Source organism: Physcomitrium patens, chromosome 10, assembly GCF_059467195.1.
Source record: "Physcomitrium patens ecotype Gransden chromosome 10, ASM5946719v1, whole genome shotgun sequence".
NCBI lineage: Eukaryota > Viridiplantae > Streptophyta > Bryopsida > Funariales > Funariaceae > Physcomitrium > Physcomitrium patens.
In genome coordinates, this window is record NC_143419.1 from 6,027,364 (window position 1) to 6,046,385 (window position 19,022).

General features: G+C 37.3%; 2 protein-coding genes and 1 long non-coding RNA gene across 5 annotated transcripts; 1 reads left to right on the top strand and 2 right to left on the bottom strand.

Annotated features, from left to right (window-relative positions):
- Nucleotides 1-4,065: 4,065 nt before the first annotated feature.
- On the bottom strand, nt 4,066-6,311 carry LOC112287951 (protein PHOSPHATE-INDUCED 1). 3 transcript variants are annotated; one of them, XM_024531615.3, is made up of 2 exons: nt 6,132-6,311; nt 4,066-5,805 (listed from the first exon to the last, which is right to left on the bottom strand). In XM_024531615.3, exon 2 carries the CDS (start codon nt 5,740-5,742, stop codon nt 4,465-4,467), a length of 1,278 nt encoding a protein of 425 aa, XP_024387383.1. In that variant the 5' UTR covers nt 5,743-5,805; nt 6,132-6,311; the 3' UTR covers nt 4,066-4,464. The 3 variants fall into 3 exon arrangements, with proteins under 3 accessions (XP_024387383.1, XP_024387384.1, XP_090109720.1); XM_024531616.3 differs by having other exon boundaries at nt 5,930-6,305; XM_090253594.1 differs by lacking the exon at nt 6,132-6,311 and adding an exon at nt 5,934-6,125.
- Nucleotides 6,312-6,530: 219 nt separating this feature from the next.
- LOC149988233 (uncharacterized) lies at nt 6,531-8,555 on the bottom strand. Its single transcript, XR_016505049.1, has 2 exons — nt 7,925-8,555; nt 6,531-7,746 (listed from the first exon to the last, which is right to left on the bottom strand). It is a non-coding gene; the product is annotated as an uncharacterized LOC149988233 (long non-coding RNA).
- A 5,114-nt stretch (nt 8,556-13,669) lies between these two features.
- On the top strand, nt 13,670-18,646 carry LOC112287628 (AUGMIN subunit 5). Its single transcript, XM_024530819.3, has 10 exons — nt 13,670-14,662; nt 14,821-15,357; nt 15,602-15,737; nt 15,931-16,074; nt 16,202-16,411; nt 16,663-16,848; nt 16,972-17,128; nt 17,444-17,639; nt 17,742-17,874; nt 18,016-18,646. Exons 1-10 carry the CDS (start codon nt 14,037-14,039, stop codon nt 18,145-18,147), a joined length of 2,457 nt encoding a protein of 818 aa, XP_024386587.1. The 5' UTR covers nt 13,670-14,036; the 3' UTR covers nt 18,148-18,646.
- The last annotated feature ends 376 nt before the right edge of the window (nt 18,647-19,022 follow it).

Genomic DNA, 19,022 nt, shown 5'->3' on the forward strand with positions numbered 1-19,022 from the left:
CTTACAAGTTAAGACATGTGTCTAATAAAGTCAATACATGTTAGAAGTCCTATAGAAGATTGTCTTGTAGCTCTTAGTTAGAAAATATATAGAGACAAGAGTGTAGCCTTCTTTACACTTGTCAATATCTTTTTAGTCTTTAGTCTTTATTTCAAGACTTTTTATTCTTCTTGTCTTTGGCAATAGCCATTTTTGTTCAATATATTACCATCTTTGAGTGATTTCTTAGTCTTTTTGAGTAATATGAGAGTGTATTGAAGATTTCTTTTTTTTAGATTTATGCCTTTGCCAATACTATTTCAAATGAAATTAATTATTTATGATATTGTATCTTATAATCTTCTAACTAGAATATGATGCTTGTAATATTGTAAATACATTAGATTACATCTTAATCAATAATATTTATACTTAAATTATAATGCTAATTAAGAATATAAAATATGATAATAAAATTGAGTTGTATTTATTAGCAGCTTAAAATTAGTAATATAATAAAGTGGCCCTAGCACATTATATTCATAATAATGAATTTACAACCATAATTAAATTACATTCACTACTAAGAGTGATATATCAAACCAATAAACTTTATTTCATATCATATCAAAGTTTATTTTGGTCTTTATAATAAATAAAAGTAATTTAAATTGACTTGATTCACACAAGAAATGCAAGAAATATATATCATCTTCATCCACACAATAAGCACCTCAAATAATCTCAATTCATTGAAAAAGTGCATCTAATTTATACATCATCAACTTCCACTATACACAACAAGGAACTTGAATTGTCTTTATTTATTCAATAAGCATATTAGATCCACACAACAAATAACTTGAATCTTCCTAATATATCTAAAAAGTAACTCAAATTTTCTTGATTCAGTCAATAAGAATATTTAATCCATACACAAAAAATAAAATAAAATAAAATAAAAACTTAAATCATCTCAATCTATTCAAAAAGAAATTCAAATTATCTTCATAGCAAGCATTTCAAAAAAAATCAATCTATTCAGGAAGCATATTCAATTTACACAACAAGCACGTCAAATTATTTCAATTCACTTTAAAAATGCATCCAATCTATACAATAAGTAACTCAAATTCTTTTGATTTATTCTACAAGAATATTTGATTTATACAACAAACAACTCAAATTATCTTGATCCATTCTATAAGAATATCCAATCTATACAACAAGAATCTCAAATCATCTTGATTCACATAACAAGTAATTTAAATCATCTCAATGCATTCTTTTAAGTGCATTCAATTTATACAACAAAGAATCCAAATCATCTTAATCCACTTAATAAGGATATTTAATTTATGCAAGAAGAAATTCAAATTGTTCCAATCTATACAACAAGCAATTCATAGTATCTCAATTTATTCAACTAGTAATTCAAATTATTCTAATTTATTCAATAAGCATACTTGATCTATATAATAAAAAATTTAAATCATGCTAGTTCATTCAATAAGTACATCCAATCCACACAACAAGTGCCTCATATCATTCTAATTTACTCAACAAGCTTATCTAATCTACATAATAATCAACTTTAATTGTTAACCAAACAAACAATTGTTTATCTTTCTTATGCATTAACAATTATATTGATTGTTGTTATTGATGATATGCATAGTAGCTACAAAAAGTAGAAGAAGAGTAGAGTGGTCAAAAACAAGAAAAATACAAAGTATTATCTTAAACCTAATAGCAAAGTCCTAATAAATTTAAATACTAAGTAAAATGGATCTAATGAAACAAATAGGTTGATATATGATTTTTCTATATTGATTACATATTCTCCTATATAGATGGTGTAGATTTTTAAGAATTTTAATATTATTTGGTATGACCAACAAATCAGATATTTTTAAATATTAAACCAATTTTATGTCTTAATAAAACAAATAATTAGTTAATAATTTTTTTTTATACAAGAACAACCTTGAATTCACATTGATAGATGAATTTTACTTCATACATGGTTATTTTAAATATCAATACTTGTTTATATGAGTTGGAGGCAATGAATATGTGCTAAGTGAAATTCTTATGACATAGTAGGTATTGAGTTTGAATCTTGTGTAAGAGCCATCGTTAATGAGTTCTTTATCCCGAAGGTCATGGGTTGGCGAGTAATGCAAGCCAAAACATTTCAGACCTGCCCGAATTCTTCAACTGAATGGACCTTTGTTACGGAAATTTACCCAAAGCACATAGTTTTAGGGCTGTTTCTCTCTGGTCGTCATAGAAAAGTGGATGAAAGGGCCCCAGCCATGAGATTCATGCGGTGAAGGGAGCCGATGTCACAACAAATTAATCAATGTCACAGCCAAACTGGCTTTCGATCGATGCAGATATAGAACAGCAGCCTCGTTTCTGTGCATCACATTGTGCCCACGCAGCACAATAACACCAGACTTTGCAAGGAATTGTGTAGACTGTGTATCTGTTCTCTGGGATTGCATGTTTGAAGCTGCAGAAACTAGGAAAAGACTAAAATCTCTAGTGATTGAACTGAAGACTAGGATGCTGAGTTCCACTTGCACCTCCCCAGCTGAAGAATCATAACTAATATTTTATGCTGGGAGGGTTGTGAGGTCGCATTTCACGGTTGGGATCAGACAAGCGTTGTGTGAGGAATGAATAAGACATGTTGAGGGTATGGTCCTCATTCCAAGGATACATTCTAACGCAATCGAAGACAAGGTTCACACGGACAAATTGTGCTGCAGTCGTTGCATGATAATGGAAATCAATAGGCAGTCATCCCTATATCGAAAGATATTCCGTTGCTAAGTCCATCCACAAGCCAGAAAATGAAACGACCGTTGTAATACTATTCATCTTCCAAATGAATGTAGCATGCTCACAAAATAAATCTGTCCGGTGACCTTCCTCTACTTGAGAGGAAAACGACCCATGCGATGGAAGATGCTGTCAAAGCTCTGAATCAGAACACGCAATTACAGCTCCAGCATTGAAACCCCCAATCCGCAGGTAAGTTGTGTGTTAGCAACAGGAAGCCAGCATCACTGCTGTACATGGCAACAAAGAAGAATTGTCTACCATAGAGGGATTTCGGGACTAAGTGACCGGGAAGGTATTTCACATCGCACAGCCGAATTTCAAAGAAGTTTAAGATGTGGACGAAGAGGTCATTTTCAGGCTTCCTGATATGCTCCGGATTCAGCTAAAACCCACTTGAATCAGGTTCGCCAGGAAATCAAAGAGGAATCGAGTAATAATCCGTCTATTTCAGAAGAAATTCCATTGCATTCTTCCTTCACTCCTCAATTTATTGCTATTTCATCACATCTACGTTCAATGTGAGAGTTCAAAAATACCAATTGGCACTGCTGTGATCTGACACAAGCTTCCTTGTGTAAGGATACGTCACTCTAATTCAAGTAGCTTATAGTCCTTCTCCTCAGCAGCCAGATCTCTCGCCTGTCTGGAACACAGCCGAAGGCAGCATCAGCGCAAGGGGTGCCGTTCTCTGACTGTAGAAGTATCTGACCATTGACGGTGTTTCTAACTGGGATTCGTGCAGTCGGTGCTGGAAGAGTTCAAATTCAGATCCACGCGCTGGTCTTCTCTTTTTCATTGTTTCAAATCTGCTAAGCATTAGTGTAGTTACACTTACCTCTTTCCCAGGCAAGGAGAAATCATCTAGATCCATGCGCATCAAAAATGTTGATAGTGGAGAGCGACTTGGAAGAAGATTGACTATGATACGGAGGATGCATGTCGCAAGAAGAAACAGACCGGATGCAAGATCCGAACTGCGGATCAGACCTACAATTACAGTTTTCTGAGCAAGCTTCATCCGTATTTGACAACACGATGGACCCCCTTGCTACGGCGAAAGTATTACAACCACGAAGGGAGGTTTTATTGCGATTATCAATACCAAAGTTACAAAAACTTGACATCATTGATTCTGCGGCATTCGCATCTTTGCAAACAGGACTAGAAAAAATGTTCCTAACACTTATCGTTCGGGTTCACTGATATCGGAAGATGATTCTCAGAAGCTTCGGGTTGAACACAAAAGGAGAGTGGATATTATGAAAGAAATTGACAGGATCTTATAATCAATCGTAAGTCTCACGAATAGAAAACATTTTTTTCTCTGTCCTGTTGAGCATGCTTCGCAATTAACTTAACAGAGCAAAATATGTATCGCCACTCTGCATAAGACAGCCAGAGGTTGGCTCATTCTATACATTTAGAACGGCAATGCATCACTCTTCCATCTGTAGTGGCCGGCTCTTCGGTCCTGTCATAAGCAATTAATCCTACATCCAATCAGATAAAATGGAAAAATCGTCATGATGAGTAAGTCTACACCTTGGTCTCATTGGAGACTAGCACCATGCTATGCAAAGCACAGTCGACCGTTAGCAATCAGGGCATCAGTCCCCGATCCTGGTCGCCATTTCACGCCTGACCAGCACACTTCTTCGTCACTGAGTGAAAAACCCATGGAACAAGGAACTTCTTACGGTAGGCACCGTAGACATTGAAGCTCGCGCCCCTAGAATCCTTGAGGATGTCTCCAGGGTATCCTGGGTAGGAGTTAGGACCATAGATTCCAGCACACACTCCAGCAATCTCCAGAGGGTCCTGGTTATCTCCTTGGAAGTAACCGTTTCCATAGGGATTTGTGGTAACACCAGCAAGGATACTTGCGATGTTGATGATCATACCGTCCACTCCCGCGTCACCATTGGGGGCCTTCAATGGCGGAGTGTTAGGTCCGGCTCCGTAAGCGGCCTTAAAAAACGGCCACGCGCAGTATCCTCCGCATTTCTTCGCTGAATTTCCGACCCATCCGTATGGCAGCCTTGTCCGCTTCGTGAGAGCAGCGGGACGAATAGAGGAGTGAGTTCCGCACTGCGAGCTGCAGAATCCCTGGACATTCACGTCGTCTGAGGTGAGGACGAAGTACACACCGGTGGGATCCAGAGCCAGACCCTTCCTTAAGGAAACAGTGATAAGCTTCTCGATGTCGGATTGCTTCAAGCTCTTCGTCAAGGAATACTTCGTGTCGTGAACTTGGGTCCCCAAAGTCACGACAGGCGCAACGGTTACACCCTTCGTATTTTTGTATTTGCTCACGATTGACCACCAGCCAGCGACGGTAGGGAAACGCTTCGATGGCTTAGGGGCTGTGAATGATTGCAAGAAAGTAATCACTATGGCCTTCTGGGCTTTGGTGAAAGACCCATAGAATACTAAGTGTACCTTGAGAATCTTCTTGTTGTCTCCTACTAGGACAGGTCCCCTGTGGTATTTGACGTCTGGACCCTGGTCCGTGACGAGGAACTTCGACCTCCCAAGGGCATTCTTGACGTAGAGGTGGAAGGGAAGAGCTCTGGAGGCAGATTCCCATCTATCCTCCAATGTAGCAGGGGCAGGCAGTGGGTCTCCATCAAGGTTCGGAGTCACGAAGTTCGGCCATGTGACCACACCGATTATGAGCAAAGTGCCGAAGACCCCAAGTATTGTATTGCGGTACCAGATGGCGCTGCTTTTCCCTGAAAAACGGGAAGAAAGAAGACGCTCAGGAGAAGTGCGAACGCGTTCCACTGGCATTGAGGATTGCTTAGTGAGCATTGACTCACTGAGAAGCTTAGCGGTGCTAGCTTCCGCCCTTGACATGGAGGAAGACCTCTGATATAAGGTACCCGACGCGCTCCTATCCAGAGCGGCCATGGTGGAAGGAACAGAGGACACGGGGACCCAATTCAGTACAACAAGTCGAATCGTCTCGAAACCCTGTCGCAGACAATCAACAGTTAGTAAAAGGTGAATGATAGCGACAGGTGAAGGTGTTCACGGAATCCTAGTGTTGATAACCTTCGTGACGGCAGGAATGAAGAGGATTTCAGCGCTACTATACCTACTCGGCGTTAACACATTCGCGGACAGACAAGATGCACAGTGCGGGAAATTGGGGACTGAATTGCTCCACCACAAACACCACAAAACTGCATCATTATGATTTACGGTTGACACATGCAAGAAGAATGTACAATCTCCTCAAGACTAACTACGCTCCAAGTGGACAGTGCGCATTCACAGCTTCGTGATCTAGATCCAACCTGAAAAGAAAGAAAGGAAATCCCTCTTCGTTCACTTGTGAGGGAGATGACCCAAAGGACACAGAATGGCACCGCTCTGTGTCACAGCAATAAAGGAAACGCGACAGTGAAGAAAAGAGAGGAGATGAAGAGGTAGATCTATCCTCCAGGTGAGGGTGCAAGTCACTGGTGGGGCAGGAGGAAGCAAGTAGCCATCTGAGAATGAGGAAGGGGAGGGTGGCGGCTCAGTGAGCGCGCCATTGTCCAGCGCGATGGTCGCCGTTATTACAGGAAGAACTATTTAAAGAGGATTCATGGTCATATTGTTCCTATTTCTGCTTTTATTGCTTGTCATTTGAGCTTGTCGAAAGGCACAACCGTTGAGGGCTTCAAATTTGCCATACCCAAATATGATCCTGTCATGTTCCTCGTTGCACAGTAACAGGAAGATGAATACTAAATGGCCAATTAGAGGCCAGCTCAGAACTCGGTGGTCGCGCTAATCGTGGAGCAAAGCAGATTCAAGGAACCGTTCGCACAACGGCGTAATTTCTTCTGTTTCGCCTCCCGCTGTTCATAACTCCCTCAAACTTCCCCTCCTCCTGCACCAAAACTCAATTATTTACGCGCGCATCCAGGTTGTGCAAGTGCAATTATTGTTTGCTCAAATTAAGATTAATTTAGTAAAAAGTCCAGAAATACATTGCTCACAAGTTGTGTGAACTTTCGGTCTAATTTCCCAGACGCGTTCCTAGATTGCAATGTATGTCCACTGTTGAGTATGTTTGTGTGTGTGTGTGTGTGTGTGTAATTGCGTGTGCGCGCGCTTGCAGACAACGGTTATTGAGAACAGATTGCGCAGTGCTTCACCCTCAAACTCCATGATGAACTGATTACTGAGAATCCCGAAACGAAGGCATAACCGTTACCACCTAGCGTACAATATGTAGGCACTTCTTACAATTTTTAATTGATGACTCTGCAGGGTCTACAATAACGAATTGATTTGTTCTAAATGAATTCACTCTTGCATTGTCTAGCAGCTGGAATAGACACACTGACTTGTGCTGGGAGAGAGACGGAAGTTGGCACCTGCTTGCACATTCAATCTCTCATTTCAGGGTTCGCGTTGCGAAAATGTGCTGTAGTCTCGTGAGGAAAGGATCCATTCGCTTCCCACTCGGTGAAACAAACGCGACTGGGAGAGCGCACATTCGAAAACCAGCCGGGTTGTGAGGAAGGAAGCTCAAGGGAGGGTGGCTTGGTTACACTGTGACCCTGAACGAAAGATTTTTCCTGCTGTCGCCAAGTAACTAGGTCTCGCGGTTCCTACATGTCGTTATAAACGCACCTGCTAATCAATGTGAAAAAACCCTACCATGCACGGCGCGGGATAACAATGCACCGTGCCTAAAATCTCTAGATGCCTAAAGCCACAACCACAACCACTGTTGAGTACTACTCAAAGTCTGCCGCTGTCTGCTCTGTCCATTTCCGTCGGGGCTGAACACGTTGGGCAAACAGCATCACCATTAATTCGTGAACCCACTTGGGAGACGGAGGGAAGTAACTAAGCATATTAATGACGTGGTACGCTGCCCCTGGATATGAACCTCCGTTAACCTCGGCAGAAAAGCTGATGTAATTGTGTTCAGTTAGCGCCCAAAATTATGAATAAGTTGTTAGTTTACAACTTCGGACATTTTAAGACGTTCGCAATTTGGTGAGGGAGAAACTGCTGCACCCGATTCCTATGACACAGCGGTGGTGAACACAATCCAACATCATAACTGACATGAGGAATTCGAGCATACCAGCGTAGAAATCCGTGGTGCTCGAGCTATTGAAATCGGAGATGAACTTCTTCAATGCATTGCAGATGCCGACTCCGGTTGTATGCTCAGAGAGTGTTATTTCGTTTCGGAGGTGGGTTCTGCAGTTTGGTAGGTTGTTCAGCTCTCCCCAGACGATTGAATTGGACTGATGTGGAGGACCAAACATTGTCGATTCAACGATATTGCTCAATTAGGGATCTTGTGATCCACAGATGGCTTAAAATCAGTCAGCGCCAGTGATTTTGCCCACTATGTGAAGGTAACTTCGACTGACATGGTGCTCTCGACACGGCTACGCTGACATCCATGCAACGTGAACTCCGTCACGATTGCTACTAAACGATCAGATCGGCGAGCTAGTTCAGTCAATTGTGGTCACCACCTGGTGCAGGTCTGAAGTGTTTCCGACCAATTCCACAGCGTTCAACAATGAGGGTTCAATGGCGATGAATCTAGAAACTGCGCAGCCATGTCCATCCCGCCGCTGACTTGTGAGGTGATCTCACACTGCTCCTCCCCAGCCATGCAAAAACCCCAAACCCTAAATCCTCCGGGCTTCGGCCTTGGAATGGCTCCCTGCGGCAGTTGGTGAAAACGAGTGTCAACAACACCAGGCATCCAGATTGGGCTTGGAAGTTTAACGTTGTGAGCCATGCCATGTTTATTACAGCAAATGTTGCACACAGAGACTCAAAATTGCACTGTAATTCTCACTCTATGTATATATATTTATATATATATATATATATATATATGTGTGTGTGTGTGTGTGTACATGCTTTTCAGATGGTAAATATACATTAAATTCTGTATTTTGATTTTAAAATAACTTTCTGGTGTCATGGATGTAATATTGGGACACAAGCATGCAAAAAGAAAACTTTATGGATGACAAAAAGAGTTGTGAGCTTTAAAATAGGAAAACAAAAAATAAATAAAATCCTCATGGTTAACATTAAGAATTATTGTAAAACATTTGGTTTTTTGTATGTAGTTGAGGGAAGTTGTTTTAACTTGTGTGGAGCCTCTACATTTGCTACGATAAAGGTAAGGCAAATTTGACATCATGAATTACTATTAGCATTCATCAAGAAAAAAAATCACTTCATGCATTTCATAAATATGCGCTGTAAATCGATTTTTGTTTCTTTTTCTCGTTTTTCTTTTTTGCAAACATGTAATACTGTATTTTATCACAGAAATAATGCAGCTTTTTGCTTGAATGATAGATTATGTAGTAAAAAACTCCAGTAGTGATGTCAAAATTTTAGTAGTTGAAAAAAAACTAAATAATTTTTTAAAATGAAAATTTGTATTCTTCTCCCTAAATGGTGACAAATGTATTACCACACACAAGTATTAAATTTATGAAAATATTACAGGACATCTAAAATATTGCATAGGTTGAAAGAAAATTGTATATGATAAAAAAATTGATAATTTTATTCAAGAATATAATTATTGTACTGTGATTTCAAGAATAGAACACAATACCGGTTGCTATTTGAATTTTATGCAATTCAAAATCTTTAGAAATAGTGTTAAGGTAGAGCATTTCAACAATCAAATTGCACATTTTATGATAAAATAAACAGGGTCAAAGATTGTAATTTTGTATTTACATTTTTTTCTTCTCTGTACGTCTTTTTAATTTTAGATAACTTTTGAAACATTGTTCGAAAATCAACGAGTGTAATTTTTTCTTTTTTCTTCTTTCTTTTTTTCTTTCTAAATTTTTTTTAAAAAACCAAAAATAAATTTAAAGAACAAACAAAAAAATACTTGTACATGTACATACACTCCATTTGATAAATGCTAGAAGTTTTAAGCTAATACATCTTAAACATAATATTTTTATTAAAGCACTAGAACTAAACTCAATACAGGAATTCAAAACTTTTAAACAGTAGAAGCCATAAACAATTCAAACAATATTTTAATATTATTTCCTGATTTTAAAAGGTGTCATTTGTTTTGTTTGTAATGTATTCTTTGAAAAGTTTCATGTATTCAGTGAGAGAAGTTGGTATGGACTTTATGATAAATTATCCACAACATTCTGTTTTATGTGATCCTTGAAATAGTAATAAAAAAAACCAATGAAAGAACTTAGAAATTTTACAAAAGTATCTTTGATAGTATTTTCAAAAATTAGGTAATTACCAAAAATAAATTAATATTAAAACACGTTCTAAAAGGAAAATATATTTATATATATATATATATATATATATATATTTATTATTGGATTAAAAGTTATTAATTAAAATTAGATTACCATTTTAGATATACACATATTAAATTTCAGATTTTAAGACGAATATATTAGAATAGATGTCAGGTTACATCAAATAAATAAAATTGAATCTAATAATAATAATTGTATATTTTTAATAGAGTAAAATTTTATTATTTTTTTAATGCAAAATTCTAATGAAAAACAACATACAAACTATGGAACAAAAGACATCAATTTTTTATCTTCAAACTATTGTTAAAATGTTTTAACTAAATATCAAAAAAAATCATTGAAATTTTAAAAAATCAATTTTATTTAAATATGCACAAGATATGTATTATTAAAAAAAAATAGAAATAAGATTTTGATTATCATATTTTAAATTATAGTTGAATACTTATAGTTCCTCAACTTTATTTTCAAGTAAAGTTTTTAAATACTATTTTATGTATTAATATGTAAAAACAAAATTGTGATTTTAAATTCTATTAAATATTATTTAACTTTCCAAAACATATAAAATATTTTGATACAATAAAAAGTTATAAGTGTGTGTGTATGTATGTAGGCACATGATTTTACATTTCTAAATCTTATAGAGATGTGTACTACTTTGCAAAATTGTTTAATATTAAAAAATCACAACTATTAATGATTTTTACTTTTATACAAAACAAATTAGATATATCTTTTAATACAAATGACTTTAATTTTGATTATCAATAAATAACACTAAAAGTAAAGTAGTTTTTAAAAAAATCATTATTTTATAAACAATGGAGCATAGTAATTGCTAAAGTTTTGAAGCAAAACACTATAATAAGGAGTAGTAAAAAAATTATTGTATCTAAATATTATGAAAGGATTTCTAAGAAATTACTTGTATATGCTAATTATAAGATCAAATAACTTATTCTCGGAGTATACATTGACTTTATGTAGCACAGTTTCAAGCAAATGAGTTTGTTACAAGTATCGATTATAAGAAAATATTTACTATAATTTAGAAAAACACATTTTACAAGTCACAAAAATATTTAGAATGAATGATATGTTAATAATGGTTTTTTTTAAAACTAATAGTAATAATATATACACACATGTGTTTAATTTTTATTGATTAATTAAACATAACTAACAAAGTCTGCAATAAAAAATCTCAAGCCATTATCATAAAATCAGTTTTTGTACTTACAAAGTAAAGAGTATATCACTTGTTATTTTAATTTTCAAGTCTCTTAAAATGCACAAACCAGTAAATTTCATACTAGTTCTATTCAATTAAGCTGTAATTAAAAAATATTAATTTAAATCTAAGATTGAATTTACCGAATTTAATTTATTGTTGAGTTTGAACTAAATATTATATTTGTTTATAATATTTCTTATATGATAATTAAATAGAAAACAGATTAATTTTTCTTTTAAGTAATTTCTTAAAAACACAATTGTGTTATATTGCTATTAATATAAATTCAATAGTTATGTATTGATGATGTATGGCTAACTTCAAGTTATTATATCAACTATGAGAATACTTGATAAGAGCATCAAATTTTATTGGGCAAAAATAACTTTCATTTAATTCTTTTCAAAAAGTGCAATTATAGTCAAGAGACAAATGTAACATTGTACTAACTTTATTGGTTTATAGAATATTATTGAACAATATGATTTTTTAGGACATTTTTGAAATTAAACAAAAATTCTTACACAATATGATATTTTTGGATATATTAAAAAATACCATCTTAAAAATATAATGATATTAAGACCAAAAATTTGACAAAGTTTTATAAAAAATATTATATTTTTATACATCATATTTTATAATTATAATACTTGATTTTAAAATTTTAAAAAAGCAATTAATATCTGATTTTATAATTTTATTTATAATTAATTTTGAAGCTTGTAAAGATTGGGAAGATGAGTAAAACTGCACAATGTTGTTTTACTTACAAAGACATAGTATATGATTCATGTTATGAATTTTATTTTTATTCATGAGAAAAAATCCTAACAATCTAAGATAGATAATTATGTTTTCTTACTTTTTAAGCCAACAATATAATCATGTTTACACAATAATGATTATAAATTCTATTAGTAAAACATAAAAATATTAAAGATATTTTTTTAACATATTTATTATTACAATAAAAGTTACTATGGAATGACAAAGGTGGTTAATAGTAGAGTGGTAATGCCACCAAACGAAATTAGGTCATATAATAAGGTTGTGACATTCTAATACCTTAGATGCAAATAGAATTCTATTTTAAGACTTTAACAATCTAGCTCATGTTGTTAAGTATATTTAAATCATGTTAGATATTTGGTATTAAGGAATAAAACCACGAAGTTAAAGTGTTATGTATTAGATTGATAGTAAGTAATATTTGTTAGAATTTGTTGATAGTATTGGCAACAGTTGCAAAAATTAGTGGCCATTTAATTAGTGTGCAATACTATTTTTATCGTATAAAAATAAAATAGGTAAATAATTAGACTCAGCATTTAAGTCAAAACAAATATAACTTTATTAGTGTTACATTTATCACATATATATTTTTCTAAACAGATTATTTTAAACCTTCAGTAATGTTTTGTTTGTTTTTTTTGTTGTTTTTATTTGTCTATTTAGTTGTTATTGATTCATTGTTCAATCTTCTCCAAAACAAAACTTCTAAAAGGCTTTAAAAAGTTATTTTCATGTTGAAAATATTCACAAAAACATCAAAGTTTTTACAACAATGCAATATATACATACATACATACATACATACATACATACATACATACATACATACATATTTATAATTTTTTTACTTACTTACTGAAAATATGTATTTAAATCCAATTTGTGTCTTAAAAAAAAAAACATGATTTGATATAAGCACAATATTCATATAAAGCACTGCAATTTGTATAATTCAAAAAATTAGGATCATTTTTATTTCACTTACAGTTGCTTCATACACGCGCACACATACACACACACACACATTCAAAAACATCAAAAAGATACTACATTTATTATCATTTTGTAACATCTTAAATATGCCCAGAATAATATGTTATCTTTAGATGCTTACCAAACACAAATATAAACAGGTTTGGAAAGGCCACAATTTATATATTATAGACAATTATCGCATCTCCGTCTCATCACAAAAATAAAACTTGCTTTTAATAAATTCTAAACCCTAATCTAGACCAATGCTAGACCAATGTGAGATAGACACGTGCCACAACTCAATATGCGTGCGCCTACCTTGAGGTACATCAGAGAGTCTCAACATCAGGATGAATGCCGAATTGACGAATGAAACACCCACAACAGATGAACAATTGGATAGATGAATGTATGGATGGATATCTAAGTGGTTGAGTAATGTGGATTCTCACGGGGTTTGTTTCCGGTAGTAATCTTTGAAGCTGGGCCAGGACCCGATCGATGGTTCTTTTTCCCGCCTTCCCATCGTTCCTTCCTTCGCAGGTTGGGGCAGCGGCGGAGCCACGACCTTCCCACTTCGCCGCTCTTCACACTTCACTCCTTTTCGACTCTGCTCCGCCATGGCCTGTTCCGGGGTCGTAAGTTTGAATGGCCGAATCGACTAAGTTTGAAGTTGTTACGCAGGTTTAGTCGACGTCATTGAGGAGGACGAGAGCAGAGTGTTGTCTTTGAGCAGGTTGGATTCGGCCTGGATTTTGAATTCGGGGAACAAGTTTGAGGGGAAGAGGGTGCGGCGGAGTAGGGACGTGTTCCAAGATGGTAAGGGGAGTGGTGACTGTGATGATCTGGAGGTGGAGTGAGGTGATTTGAGGGGATTTGAAAGTAGTGCTGCGATGCAGGGCGGTAGTGTAGGCGGAGCGCCAACTGCGGAAGCGATAATAGAATGGTTACAGCAGGAGATGGGATACAGAGCAGCGCCGTCGGTAGAGGCGCTGCGCAGGATTTGCAGGGGGAATATGATGCTCGTGTGGAAGTTCTTATTGGACAGGGTGAAGAGTGACCAAACGGTGGAAAAGATTCGGCGCAATATTCATGTGCATGGCAGCCCGGCTCGAGGGACGGCCGTGAGTGAGGTTGGGAAACGAGATTTGAGGGGAGATGCGGGGGACGAGGGAGGGAAGGAGAAGGAGATAGAGTCGGTTAAGATTGAGAGATCAAATTCAGGGAAGAGTGTGAGAAGGAGGCCTGGGACAAGTGATTACAAGAGCCGATCGAGACCTGGGACGGGGGACAGGCCAAAGTCGAGGGAAGGTGCTGATCAAAGGGATAGAGAGAAGGTGGCTGATAGCGAGGATTCGATTGAGAAAGCATTGGGTGAGAGGGATGCTGCGGAGCATGAGGTGGAGAAATTGAGATTGTCTGTGCAGCGCATGACTAAGGATTTGAAAAGCCGCATGCTGGATGTCTCCAAGGAGGAATGTGAACGGCAACGCGTTCATGAAGATAAAAGTAACTCGAGGTGAGTTCTTATTCAGATGAAGAAAATGTTGTTTATGAAAAACACAAAACATCTAGGAATTATTTGAACTTGAAAAGATTTCCTTGGTGTTCATATTTGATGGTTCATTTGTCTTGCTGTTGGAAAATATAGTGCATTCTAATCACATGGGGTTACAGACACAAGCAGGTGTTGTTGGAATCATACGATCAGCGTTCAGAACAGTCGATTCGCATATTTATGGAATATTGGAAGCGACTGCACGGATATGTTGAGCATGCAAGGGACGTGCAGAGAGGAAAGGCGGGGCCATCTGACTTTCCTCTAGAGCGGGCCCAAACCAACTTAGATGCACATCTTTCTACATCAGTAAGTGTATCTGACGGCAATCAAATATTAAATGAGTCTTCTCGAGAAAGGACTATTCGTCAAGCCTGTGAAGTTCTCTCAGCTGCCTTATTGGATAAAATTAGGAGCTCTTTTCCAGCATATGACGGTGGAAGCAGCAATTCCGATGGGCAGCTAGAAGTTGCAAAGTTAAGCTTTGAAGTGGACGGGGATGGCATCCCAGAAGAAGTGAAAGAGAGTGCCACGATTTTGTTGAGAAATCCACCTCTGTTATTACAAGCCATGAACGACTATTCTAAACGTGTTGTGGCAATGATCGAATCCGAAACTGAGAAAATTGATGTTAGAGCGGATGCTGAACGGCTTAGGTGCGTCTTCATCCATATTTTCAGATGAACCTTGTGAGAATCTCATTGAAAGGCTTGTTTGTATTGACACTTTGAGCCGGAATATTAGTTCTCGTCCCTCTCTGCATGTTTAAACTTTTTTTTGCGACTGTTGAACGGCAAGGAAAATGATACAGCTCAGACTCCTCTAGGAAAACTTTTAATTTCATAACGTTTTACTGCCCTGCCCTACCTTTTATAATAATTTGTTTCGTCAGATCTGCAGGTACAGGTATGAGAATAACAGAGTTCTTGAGGACATTTCGGCTGAGGCAGATGATTTGTTGAATTTGCACCGCCGCAACCCTAGGGGTGGCAGTAAGGAAGTCAAAAACACATTTAAACAACTTCGAGAAAGACAGGTTAGATGCTGACTGTCTTTCGATGAGTTTAGTCAATCGAAGGTTCTGGGCGTGGGCATTAAGGCCTGGACAGATTTTTCGTAATTTAATGAAGTTATACTTGCATGGATAATAATCGTTCTTTGAATGGTTTAGTTGGTTAGATGTCTGCGACTCAACGTATCTTTTCGCTAACCGAGTCCGACTTTGACAGAGAGCGCACGCTTTTCAGTTCATGGCCACTGAGGATGCAGTGAACCAGGCTGCTGAAGCTAAGAAGAGAAGCGATGAACTGATTTTAAGGATTCACGAAGTTGGTGCAGACGCCACAAATACTGGACCTCTCAGGCAACATGAAGTGAGATAAATAGCTACTACTAGGTGTTTGGTGTTATTATCGTGGTTTCCCCTCTTTCCTCCGCATGTGAATCGAAATTCTTTCCTGAAGGTTGACATGACAAAATTGCCCATGTGTTTTCCTACAGTTAGAAGTGTGGGCGAAGGAAAGAGAGCTGGCAGGAGTCCGAGCTAGTTTAAATACACTATTGTCAGAGGTTCAGCGACTGCATAAGTTATGCGAGGAGCGAAGAAAAGCAGAAGAAGCACTTCGACAGAAATGGAAAAGGATAGAGGAGTTCGATTCTAGGCGCTTGGGATTGGAAGCTATTTATACTGCTCTGCTCCGTGCGAACATGGTAATGATCCACTGCTTAATGTCATAATTTATTGCGCTAGACTTGAAATGCAGCAAACGAGCAAGAATCAGAAGTTGTGTTTATTTCTTGGAGATGACTATAACAGTTACGAGATAGACAACCAATACATATACGAATGACCAAAGCCTGTCAGTACATATGTATTGATCTCCAACTAGTTGGTAAATTAAGTCTTCAATTTCCGTCTTTGAAGTCTTGATGCAGATACAATGATTTCTGTTCTTTTTCAGGCAGCAGCAGCTGCTTGGGAGCATCACTCAAGGGCGTCTAGAGAGCAGTCGGCAAGCACAATCATCCCCATTTGCGAGTCTTTACAAAACAAATCCAACGCCGCACGTGACCTCATAGAGAGGGAACTCTCAGCCTTTCAAAGGAGTCCTGACAACCGTTTATACATGATGCCAGCTTTCGTCCCGGTAATCTAGTTTGTTTCTATAAAGATGATGTTTATGAAGTGTCTTCAGGATTTGTATTTCGAGGTAGATCATGGTCTCTTTAACATGATGAACCCCAAACTTACTCGATTTGGATATAACCAGGGTCTTTTAGAGGGAATGACTTCCAGTACCTCAAGTGGAGCCGAGGCTATTGCAGCTGCAGAGAGGAATGCTGATTTGCTCACCGCCAAGGCAGCAAGTGGAGATCCATCTGCTATTCCATCAATTTGCCGCATTTCAGCAGCGATGCATTCTTCCGGTACCGTGAAGGCCCCATATTCTGCAAGTTTCTTTCATTATTTCTTTCATTCTTAGAAAACATTTAAATCAGGGCATACAAATTATCTGGATGCTGAAACTTCATGTCTTCCGGCGTAAATTTGAATTTGATACTGCTACTCCGATTTTATTTATTTATTTATTTATTCCAGCTTAATAGTTGTCTGTATGTTTTCATTGCTTTCATAATTGCATTTGTCTGCTTTCCATCTTACGCTGCTTTACATATTTAGAGCTTTGAAGATTTTAACGTATGCAAGAAGTCCTCATCTTCTTAGATATTTGTCTGCTGCAGGAGTGGAAAGTGGAGATCTTGGGCTCACTCAAATTGTGGACTCTTTGCGGTTCTTCCTCCGACCTGGTGGGACGTCTGCAAACCTTGTAGAGGATCTTGCCAAAGCAGTGAATCAAGTGCAGACCTTAAAAGATCTTCTTAAAAGTGGCCGTGGATTGTTAGCTGCTGCCGGTGCATCGATACCCGAGTATGAAAGGTAATTTTGTGTTTTATGATGAGAGGGTTCGGTGGTTGGTAATTGACTCGGACGTTTTACGATTCACTTAGCGTTTCTGAATTTGAATGTGCAATTCAACAGGAGTGTGCAACAATGTGCTGAAAAGTCAGCTGAGCAAGATAAGCTTGCTCTGGAGGTATGGTTACCAGAGCTTAAGAGTGCAGTACAAGAGGCCCAACGGTGTTTGGAGGACTGCAAGCGCGTACGTGGCTTGGTAAGTGTATGAAATTTCCTACGTTACAGTTGAGAATTGAGGACGTTTTTTTTGGGGATATATTGGTTCTGTGATACACACCCCAAAAGTCATTTCCATTATTTTCTGAGTCGCATTCGCTTCGTGGTGTTATGCATGCAGGTTGATGAGTGGTGGGAACAGCCAGCAGCTACTGTGGTTGACTGGGTCTCTGTTGATGGCCAGAACGTTGGTGCTTGGTTGGCCCTTGTGAAACAACTTCAAACAGCTTTTTACGAGAAACAACTCTTGTGATTTCTGTTGATTGAAGTTGTTGCAATGATCGAAGAACAGCAAAAGCATCTTCTGAGAATGTGAGGACCTGCTGCCTTGTAATTGGATCGCGGAGCTTGACTAAAGACTGAAGCCGTCGTTTATTACACTGTATCTGTGCTTGCGAGCAGCAGGCTTTGTCCATCGTTACAAATCCATCACATGTGGAGAATTTATGCAGTGCTGGATACTGACTGCTACGCGATTGTGGGTAAACGCAATGGTTCTCATCAATAGTTATTTCTTATCTAGAAACAGTCAACTCCGATTACGTTCGATCACGAAACAGTGTAGATTACATGTTTCCTTCACAAGAGCCCTTGGAGCAAAGTTCAAAACAATGGAGAATATCTGTGGATTTATTCCAGTAGTGATATTAATATTCCTCCCAGTTAAGCGATCTATACTGTGAACCAAATGTAAGTATTAAACAGTGGTGTATCAATTCCCATCTATTCAGTCAGCTTACCATTTTATTGAATCTCACTGTTGCTAATTAGGTACTGCTGCTTCACTATCTACCTAAACAATGGACGGATTTTTAAAGCATAAGGAGGGTGATGGGCAACGGAATCGATGTGATGGATTTTTGGAGTACTTGGCTATGGTCATTCTTCCTCACAGGCAAAATCAACCGACAGTCTGCTGAAGGTGTAATCATCTTAGGGTAAAGTTTTATGCCAGACATTCGTATGCTAATGACCGAACTAGTTTCGTGGACATTTTATTGGTTGATACGTCTAATGCATGAGACAATTTGGAGCTTTATAGATCTCCAGTCATCCGTCAACCTTTGAAGTTTTCATTATCTGAAACGGCATTGGTTTATTAAGCTAAGAGGTTTTATAATAAAAGAT

Excerpts from the sequence above, each read along its gene's own strand:
- LOC112287951 (XM_024531615.3), bottom strand. The coding sequence starts at position 5,742 with ATGGCCGCTCTGGATAGGAGCGCGTCGGGTACCTTATATCAGAGGTCT.
- LOC112287628 (XM_024530819.3), top strand. The coding sequence starts at position 14,037 with ATGCAGGGCGGTAGTGTAGGCGGAGCGCCAACTGCGGAAGCGATAATA. Across the intron at positions 15,358-15,601 it reads GCGGATGCTGAACGGCTTAG|GTACAGGTATGAGAATAACA; the intron begins GTGCGTCTTCAT and ends TCAGATCTGCAG. Across the intron at positions 16,412-16,662 it reads CTCTGCTCCGTGCGAACATG|GCAGCAGCAGCTGCTTGGGA; the intron begins GTAATGATCCAC and ends GTTCTTTTTCAG.